The sequence below is a fragment of the Durio zibethinus genome, chromosome 2 (genome assembly GCF_047325235.1).
Source record: "Durio zibethinus cultivar Kanyao isolate XHJ-2024 chromosome 2, ASM4732523v1, whole genome shotgun sequence".
NCBI lineage: Eukaryota > Viridiplantae > Streptophyta > Magnoliopsida > Malvales > Malvaceae > Durio > Durio zibethinus.
In genome coordinates, this window is record NC_143163.1 from 35,839,181 (window position 1) to 35,849,636 (window position 10,456).

The following is a 10,456-nucleotide window of genomic DNA, read 5'->3' on the forward strand; positions in this document are numbered from 1 at the left end:
AATATCTGTAAACAAACTTCCAATTGGTTCGATTTTTCCTTGTTTTATTTTATTGAAAGCATTACTGCCTTTTGTTCTTGCCTTGCACGATGTGCAATTGATAATTCCCTGTATGAGAAGAAAGCAACAGTATATTCTTTCAGGGTGCCACGCAAGTAAATATTGTGGAAAAAAATAAAAAGAATAGTTTATATTTAATATATTATTAGTATATAAATTTTATATGTTATCAATAAATCAAATGATAAAAATCAATTAATGAATAAATATAAATTTTTAAAGTAAATATATACAAATTAAAATAACTCACTTCTTAATAAATTATTATTATCTGATTTATCTTACTTTTTTCATTTATATTTATTCAAATGTGTGATATATAAAATAATAAAAACGTGAGATATTTAAAACAAAAAATAACTGCAACCATATATCATATATCATTTTACATTACTAAACATGTAAAATAACATGCAATGCTCGTATAAATGAATTTGATAAATTATTGAAATTTTTCAAACTATAAATAGATTTATTTTTCAATATATTTGAAAAAATCATTTTAAGAAACTATTTAATGGAATATTTTCAATGAAAAAATTGTTGAAAATATTGCTAAGTAGTTTCTAGCTAGTGCCTCAATGTATTAAATCAATTTTATTTGCAGAAAAAAATTACTTAATTATATTAATATTATATTCTTTCTCTTTAATAATTTATTTAAAACAACTATTTATACTTTTCTTTTTAACTTTACTAATTAAAAATAATTGTAAAATAGTATTTTTATCTTATAAATTATTAATAAAAAATTTACTAATCATTTAATTTTCATTAACATAGCAAACAACATTTATATCATAACTTAATTACTTAAAATTTTCAAAACTAAAATTTTAGTACTTAATTTTTAATAGCATTGAATTTGTTCCCTTTTTCAAGTAGCTAATTATAAAAATACTTATAATACTTTCATTTTTTAAAATTGAATTGCTTGATGACATGTAAATAGTTAAGCATGCTAAGGATTGGATTAATTATTTGTCTAAACTTGAAGGAGCATCCGATATTTTGGAAGAGTTAAAAAAAATGTATTAAATTCATTAAATTAGTTTGGACAAAAAATTAGATTTGTTTAAATAATGGGTGACTTTTAACATTTAAGGTTCAGACCAATTTTTGCAATTTTTAACATATATATTAATTTTTGTTTTTATATCATTATTTATATTATATAAAGGATAAATGTATATAATATTAGTAGTCTCAACATTGGAAAATATGTTAAAATCCATTTTTAATATTTAATACAAGACAAAAGTAAAATTACTAAAGTTAAATAAAAAATAACATGTTTTTTATTTTTTATTTTTTAGAAAAAAAAATTTGGATGAAACTACGCTTTACCATTTATTAATTTGCACCCGTTAAGTAAAATTTAATATTCAAATTTTCGAATCTGACCAAACTTAAATAAGAATGAATGATATTAATACTGTACCTAAACCCAACTTAACCGGGCCATGGACACCTTTGATTGAGTGTATACACTATATTTTAAGGACCCTAATTGACATGTTTTGTGCAAAATCCAAACCACAATTTCATCTTCAAGCCTTTCTGAAAAATGGGTCGGCTTTTCAAGCTTAGGCATGTTGTAGGGCTTTCTTATTTTTCTAATCCTTAGACCTGTCAAGGATCTTGATCCAAACCCACTTAAATATGACCCAATTTTGTAGGCTTGGTCAGGTTGACTTGCTTGACTTTGGAGTCAAGGCCGATATTCAGCGAATAGTTTCTTTTTTATTTTAGAATTTTGTTAATACTCCTTTCGTCTTTTTTTTTTTTAATGGATTCCTCCTATTTTTCTGGATGTTTTATTATTATTTTTTTCATTTTTTAAACACTTATTAGTCTTATTGTTTAGACTTTCACTCTTTTACATTAAAATCTATGAAACTTTAAATGTCTAAAAAATAAAACTTTTAATATAAAATACATCAAAATCAAAATTTTTTCTTAATTCAGTGAAATCAAAGAGTCGGGCAAGACCAAAAGAATAATTGGCATGTTTAACATTTTCAAAACACCGTCAACGAGATTTTGATATAATGGTAAAGAGAAGCTTTGGGACCTTGAGGTATTAAGTTCAAAATTTATTATGCATGAATTTGATTATTTAGTTAAATTATAGTTTATTTATTAATTATTCAATGATGTAATAATTTGATTATTAAGATCATTATATGAATATAATGATAGATTATAATAGTAACTTAAAACAATATTTGCAAAGCACATGATTCTAAAACAACTTCCGGATCTAGCAAGTAAAAGAAATAAACAATACAGTTCCCAATTTGATGCGGATAGATGCACCAAGTATATTGCAATCAATCATATGGATAATATAACAGGGCCAGTCAGTTCATCTCATACTGCAACAAGTCAACATCCAACCAAATTGAAGTAACTCCAGCCAGTTTTACTGAATTATATATTATGTTATTAAAACAAGATTACAGTTCGGTTTCTGTTTATGAAATACAGAACAATACCGATACTCATTTCAAGCACAGAACATGAAGAGTGAGACCCATACGTAAATTACAAATCAAGTAGCAACAAAGATATACTTAATCCATACCTTCACTTTCCAAACCCTTACATCCAGGAACTTCAATCCACTCCAGTTGGATTAACACTTCCCCACACTCAACATTTCTGAGTTTGAGATGCATGTCTTGGGTGATCTTCCCATTGTTCCATAAGACGCTGCTCTCATCAGCAAGGCAGTTAGTCCTGCCTGGCTGTATTTTTTTGAGTGCACAACCATTTGAGAGATTTTTCAAACCCTTCCCCATCTTCAAGGCTGCTATATATGGTTTAATGTCTATCTCTGCATTGCCCATTTGATCATCCACAGTAAACGTGTCTTTGTCATACACGGTCTGCAATAGACAAAGCAAATTGAATGGGATTAGAAGAAAGTCCACTATATATTGTTTCTGCTTCAAAATATCCGTCCCAACTACGGATGATAATGAAGTTTTGGCACATATACAACAGGCACAAGCAGCAATTATCCATAATTTGTGTTCCTCTATACAGACTTTAGTACTGAATAATATTCAGCATTCGGCCTTCACCATTGCAATAAATATTGGATGTTACTTACTAAATTGATTGGAACATTAGGTTCTTTGATTGCAAGTGTCAATTCATCGTTCCACTCGGGATTGCAGTTCTTTTTCACCACACGGGTCTTCAATTTCTGTAGAAATTTATTCAACAGTGTCAGAAAAATCCACTCATTAACAACTAAAAAGCTTCAAATCATGAATTTGCCTTAGTTGACATCAATGAAAACTCAGCCTTCAAGAAATATACATGAAATTTCTTGTTCCAAGCAACTTATCTCACTATCTAAACAAAGTTTCAGGGCATTTCTTAAATGCAAGTTTTCAGAACCTCCCCAAGTCACTGAAGACAGGATCTCATAAACATATATGCTAGGTTCTTTCAGTCCATCCCAGAGGCTCTATTTGGACTCCTACAAGTTCCTCTTTGATATAAACTTACTTCCATGTAATCATACTGTTCTGAACCGTAATTGCGAGCCAAGATGCAGATTGAGAAAAGTGCTGAAGTATATCAAACCTAACAAGTAGCTATGACTAAAATGGATCTATCAGCGACCGGAATTCTAGGCAATGAAATTACAAGAAATCATACGCTAGAATCTTAAAAATTAATCGTCTTCCAGGAGAAAGAAAAAGAAGGAAATTGCATTTCTTCAACAGGATGATATGCATAACAAGAATTTGATTTCAGATCGAGAATCAGAGCAAATTAAGCCAAATACCTAAACATAATTTCCCAAGCAGACAAGTAGAAAGAAAAGAAATCCACCACCGATCATGATAAAACAAATTTAGGGTAAAAAACACAGGCTGAGAGATTAAGAAAAGATTAAGGCAAACAGACCTGTTGACCCATGGTGATGACAACATAAGGATCACTGCTAAAGGTATCACGAACAGTAAGATTGATGCCTCTTTGCACCCTGATTCTGAGAAGTCCCATTGTGTCCTCCATTGCAACAAAAGAGCTATTCGAGACAAATCGAAACGAAAGCTTTCTTTAACTTCGTCTGGATTGTGATGCAATAATATAAAAATTTGACAAGCACAACACAACAAGCATATCCTTTGTACGTGACCGGTGGCCCAACCAGAGGAATCTTTCCAGTTTCCACAATCTGTGACTCGGCCTCAGTGCAACGTGTCATGGTTCAGACAGTTGCTCCACCGCTGCCTTCGCTCTGCCCTTGTTTTGTTTTTAAGGCTGTGTGATCACGACCAGAAGTTAACCCCACATCTTCTCAACAATGTGATTGATACGAGGGAGCAAACGGATACAACCAATGGTGTAGTTCCATTTTAATTATAACAGCATAATTAGTTTTTTCAGTTTTCTTAATTCCGAAATAACAAAACTATGGTATGATGTTTCAATATCTATATCTATACTATATATTTTCCAATTTGTGAAGAGGTACTAGAAGTCTAGAACTATATCATGTGGGCGTGCATCAGATAGTTTAGCAATATTGGTTTCTATAATCACATTTGCCTACGCTGTAGTGTTGATGCTGTTCTCCTTGCTGATCTAACTGCAACTACTTCAGCTTGAAGAAACTCAATACCACAATGTCCAATGACAAAATTGAAAGTTGTACTCTCAACTAAGGAGAGACTGTGCAACTTATGACTCCCTAAAGATTGAGATATAATTGGAGCCACATCTTCTTACGTAAAAGTGACAGTGTGAAGTACCTTTAAATGTTAATGTAAAGGTGAAATTGATCATCCAGTCACCTTCACACTTTTCGTTTTTTTAAGTTTCCCCAATGGAATTACCCACAAACAGGATAAAGGAATAATTCTTTCGAGTATTCTAATCAGTCATCATCAATACTTGAAAATCTTTCAAAGATGGGTAACCCATTTTCTTTTTCCTGGCAATGCCCAAATATCGCTGCATTTTTGGGCTTTAATATTATATATTAGGTTACAGTGTCTACTTGTTTCAATATAGCTACTAGACCCACCCATATAAACAAACATTATATTCTTTTTAAAACAAACACCAATTTGAAAGCAACTGCAAAGCATATCTTCCTCTGTATAATACATCCTTTGCATTGGGTCATATTCCTTGATAATGTATTGACTGAGACTGAGAGTGCCCTTAAATCTTTTCTCTGTAAATCGCTTGTGACCACTGCCAGGACCCATGTTCCAAGTTCATAACTCAGCTCTCAGTAAACAAAAAGTGGTACGGAATTGGAACAACGGAATTGCTGAAACAAAAATCCAAGAGACAGACAGGTAATGAGCAATTTCAATGAGACTCCTGTACAATTACGTACGTACACTCAAGGGTATTATGGGCTTTGATGATGGCCCAACCCAACATGTACAAAATGATATTCTGCTCTTATAATGGGAAACACCAAACTAAACTCGACTACTCGAGGGCAATAAAATATAAGTATGTATTGTGTATATGGTAAATCGAAAGAGTGATATTAAAACATTGTAATAATTGTTACATTTGATGCCTTTTTCTAGTCTTTGGTTGCAATGGAATCATGCTCATACTACTCAATGTCCCATGCTGGTAAGAGCAAGCTAGATTTTTCTTTTATATGTTAAGGGATGAACTTCTTCAAGCTTCAATATCTTCTACGGATCAAGATGCACTCATAAGTCCAATGTTGAAAGAAAAAATCAAAATTGTTATGTTCTCTATGAATAATGAAAAAGCTCCTGGTCCTGACGGATACACAGCCCATTTCTTCAAGCAATCTTAGTCCATTGTTGGTGAGGATGTTACAAATGCTATATTGCACTTCTTTCAAACTAAGGATATACTTTCTGCATTTAACTCAACCATTATCACATTAGTTCCAAAGTGTGCAAATCCAAGCAGGATTAAAGATTACAGGCCCATATCATGTTGTATTATCATTTACAAGTGCATTACCAGGATTTTGGCAAATAAGCTTAAAAATATCCTGCCAAATATCATAAGCAAAAGTCAAAATGCTTTCATAGAGGAGGAGCATCACAGATAATGTGCTTATGGCACAGGAGATGGTAAGGGGATATGGTAGAACCACATTATCCCCAAGGTATGCTACAAAGATTGATTCGCAAAAAGCTTTCGATACATTGGATTGGAATTTTATCCACAACATTTTGGCAGCCATTGGATTGCCTTCAAATTTTATAGGCTGGATCAACAATTGTATTACAACCCCAATGTTTTCTATATCACTTAATGGAGGGCTAATGGGCTATTTTCAAGGTGCTAGAGGAATAAGGCAAGGGGATCCACTCTCTCCGTATCTATTTGCTATAGTGATGAATGTGTTGTCAAGAATGCTAGATGAAGCTGCCAAGTTTGGAGTGTTTGCCTATCATCCTAAGTGCAAGAAGATCAAGCTAACACATTTATGTTTTACGGATGATTTGTTGATTTTTACAAAAGGAAACAAGGATTCAATCATTGGTGTCAATGAGGTTATGTAAGCTTTTTACTTGTTCTCAGGGCTACAACTAAATTGTGAAAATAGTGAGATATATGCCACAGGAATAGGTAGGGAAGAGATCCAATTAATTCAACAAGCCACAGGATTCAAAGTAGGCTTACTCACTGTCAGATACTTAGGAGTCCCACTAGTCACTAGAAGACTCACTACAAAAGATTGTGCTCCATTGCTTGAGAAGATCACAGCTAGGATTAAAGGATGGACTAATAAAAACTTATCTTATGCTAGAAGACTACAGCTAATCCAGTCAGTACTCTTCAACTTACACAATTATTGGTGTAAACATTTTATATTGCCTAAGCATGTGTTAAAAAAGATCAATCAACTCTGCTCTAGCTTCTTTTAGAAAGGCCATGAAGGGACTGCCAGAGGAGCTAAAGTCAGCTGGGAAGCCGTTTGTCACCTTAAGTCTGAAGAAGGGTTAGGTATAAAAAACACACTAACTTGGAACAAGGCATGCATGATGAGGAATATTTGGTCTATTTTCTCAAAAGCAGGATCTATATGGATAGCTTGGATTGAAGCCTATGTCTTGAAAGGCATAAGTATAAGGTAAGTTGAACCACAGCAGGGTAACAATTGGGGTTGGAGGAAACTACTTCAACTCCGAACTATTGCATGCCAATTCATAAAAACAAGAAAATTGTATTGAGGTGTGGCCTGTCCCAAGCAATGGCTATTCTATTGCAGTGGTTTGGAATGAGATAAGTTCTAAGTAACAAAAGGTTGAGTGGCATAGACTAATCTGGTTTCAATATCGTATCCTGAAGCACTCAATGATTGCATGGATGATAATACTAAATAAGCTTCCTACAAAAGATAGATTGAGGAATTGGAGAATGGAGGTGGATGAAAGATGCTACCTATGTCAACATGGGAAGGAATCTACAGATCACCTATTTTTTTGTTGTGAATATGCAAAAATAGTGTGGAGAAGGTATTACAATCATGCAAGATTGGCGGAGTAGTCAAAGAGTGGATTGAAGAATTGAAATGGGCAGTGACAAGGATAAAAGGCAAGACACTAATATCAGTAGTATTGCGCATTACTTGGAATACTCATATATATTATATATGAAGAGAAATGAATCACAGATTATTCAAGAATAAAGAAGAAATAGAAGAACAAGTGTATGAGCTGATTAAAGAAGCCGTTAAAACTCGATTACATGGATTGTATTTGATTGCCGCTGACCCAGTCAACAAGATTTTGTGTGATGCGTGGAATATAGATAAAGTTATATTGCATAATAGCTTAAATATAATTTGATTTCATATATAGAGTGTATGTACTGTAGCAATTTTATTGCTTCTTTTGGATAAATAAAATACAACTTATCCAAAAAAAAAAAAAAAATACACCAACGTCCCTGAATTGAGCCAAATGCTAGGTGCAACAACAAGCTAAATTCAGAATTGATCATGATGTGACTTCTCTCAACCATAAATGGTCCAAGCCGTTCCCCTTTGGTACCATACATACGTATATTCATGTAACTTAATAAAGATTTTCCATTCATTTCTTACATGCTTAGTTAATCCGCCCATAAAAAGATTTTAGCGACAACCACCTAAGTGGGGGGCTGTGAATGAACCACAATTGGTCCCTCTTGCACCTACAGTTTTTTTAATAAAATCAATTTTCAAATTCATTTTTTATGTATTTATCAAAGGAATTTTTAAATTTAATAATTGAATTATAAAACTAACAAATATATTTTATATTAATTTTGTTAATATTCTCTGAGGGGGCATATATCACTTTTCCTGATGATTAGACTTGCCTAAAAATGGAGTTATCCGTCTAAATTCCAAAACTTATACTATATATGTGAGAGAATATGGATAAAATTACTAATTTCCATTATTAGATTTAGATAAAGAAATAAAATTTGTTTAAAAAAAAAATCAAATCTTAAGTCCAACATTTAAGGTAAGGTCTGAACTTGACCACACACTACAAAGAGGAGAATAACTCTAGTAAGATTGAATTAAAACCTCACACATGATTTAAAAGTTTTAAAAGCTCATAGTATACCATTTAAGACAAGATCTCACAGGCTTTTCTTTTCCTAGCTAGACAATGTGGTAATCACATGATCATGACAGGTGTGGGCATGCATTTTTCACGTCAAACAAAAAAAAGTGCATCATTGCTTGCAATCGGAAACAGAAAAAGCCACTAACATTTATGCTTTTGATGGTGCGATACAAGTTAAATAATGGGCATCATTGTATTTTCCAAACTAAGAATATTCTTGATTCTTCAAACAGGTATAGAACATTTGTTTCTGCTTCTTTTGCCTGACGGTGGAGTTTGAATCACATGGTGGAAACATTGAACAATTAATGAACAACACTACAACAGCTAGGAAACGGAAAAATGACGAGATTTTACACAAAAGAATATCCTCACCCGCAGTAAAGTAAGCATAAAATCTCCCAACTTCAACGTTGTGCTGTGCAAATGACAGCCATGAATTTGGAGGTGAACCGCTAAAGCAGGGCTACACGCCACTTGATGACTTGAAACTGCACATGGGCATGGCATAGATCAACCCTTACGTTTTATAATTCAAAACTTATTCGCTGAGAATTATACCAATTCTGGTATTGTGGCATCTGCTCAAAAGATTAGTTCTCTGGCAATCTAATAGCTAGAAAATACCAAACCTGGAAACAACGCTGGGCACCTTTTTTGCTTTACTTATTAACTGGAATAAATCCTTATGGCCTAAAATCAAGCAACTTTCAGTTGATTCTTTTTTTTTTTTTTCTTGTTAAATTACCAACTCTGCCTTTAAAGTACCACCTATAATTAGCCAATCGCATCAATTTGAACATATTACGTGAATAAAGACAGGCTGGTGGTCGTCGGTGTTGTATATTGAGAGTGACTAAGGCTAACAATTAAAGAATTTGAAGAATAAACTTTAGGTAAGCACTTGGAAAGCTATTTCAAGGATAATAGTTTTCACATTCAGGTGCAAAATGACTCCTGAAAATGTTATCTTTATATATAATACAAAGCCCAAATGAAAAAAATTCAAGATTGGATTTCAAGAATTTCTTAAACACCATGAACCATAAAACAGAAATGAGAGTGAGAGAGAATAATTTGATTTTCAAGAGATTTAGAGTAAAAGAGTGTTAAATGAACGTCAATAGAAATATTTATAAGTTTCAATCGATGTTTGAAACACTTCTTCATAAATAAACATCACTTAAATAAAATATCATCACTTTTTGAAATGAAGTAACGTGTCCAGTGAAAATATTTTTGATTTACCAACAATTTTTATCTGCATATTGAAATATATTACTATATCAAATTAATTCAAAATTTAATTTCATTGATCTAATTTATCTTCGTGACATCTAATCAATATAATTGTTTCATGTGTATACGCTACATGTTAAATGAAAAGACACGTTACTTTGTGAAAACTCCACATCGCATTCAACAACCTGTGATGAATGTCTGTGAAAAAACATATGGTTGTTTGTTTATTTGGCCCTAAAAAAGTTGTTGATGGTTTTGTATGACGTATATGACGTGGAAAATTGGTCAGACACCAAATACTTATGGCATGTTAACGGCCTTTGTGTTGAAATCAAAAAAATAAAAAAACAATAAACAAAATTAATTTGATTAATTGGCCTTTAAAAGGTTTGTTGATGGTTCTGTATGAAGTATATGTCATGATGATCATATTGGCACGAAATTAAATACACGTGTAGGATCAGCAATGTTGGACTCGGAGGTAAAATGTTACGATAATTTTAAATTTATTAAATATTAATTTTTTAAAAATAATTATATAAATTAATTGAAAT

At 32.2% G+C, this 10,456-nt stretch overlaps 1 protein-coding gene across 1 annotated transcript; it reads right to left on the bottom strand.

Moving 5' to 3' along the window:
- Positions 1 to 2,488: 2,488 nt before the first annotated feature.
- On the bottom strand, positions 2,489 to 4,235 carry LOC111317517 (protein C2-DOMAIN ABA-RELATED 7-like). Its single transcript, XM_022919947.2, has 3 exons — positions 3,988 to 4,235; positions 3,179 to 3,274; positions 2,489 to 2,951 (listed from the first exon to the last, which is right to left on the bottom strand). Exons 1-3 carry the CDS (start codon positions 4,096 to 4,098, stop codon positions 2,637 to 2,639), a joined length of 522 nt encoding a protein of 173 aa, XP_022775682.1. The 5' UTR covers positions 4,099 to 4,235; the 3' UTR covers positions 2,489 to 2,636.
- Between the last annotated feature and the right edge of the window lie 6,221 nt (positions 4,236 to 10,456).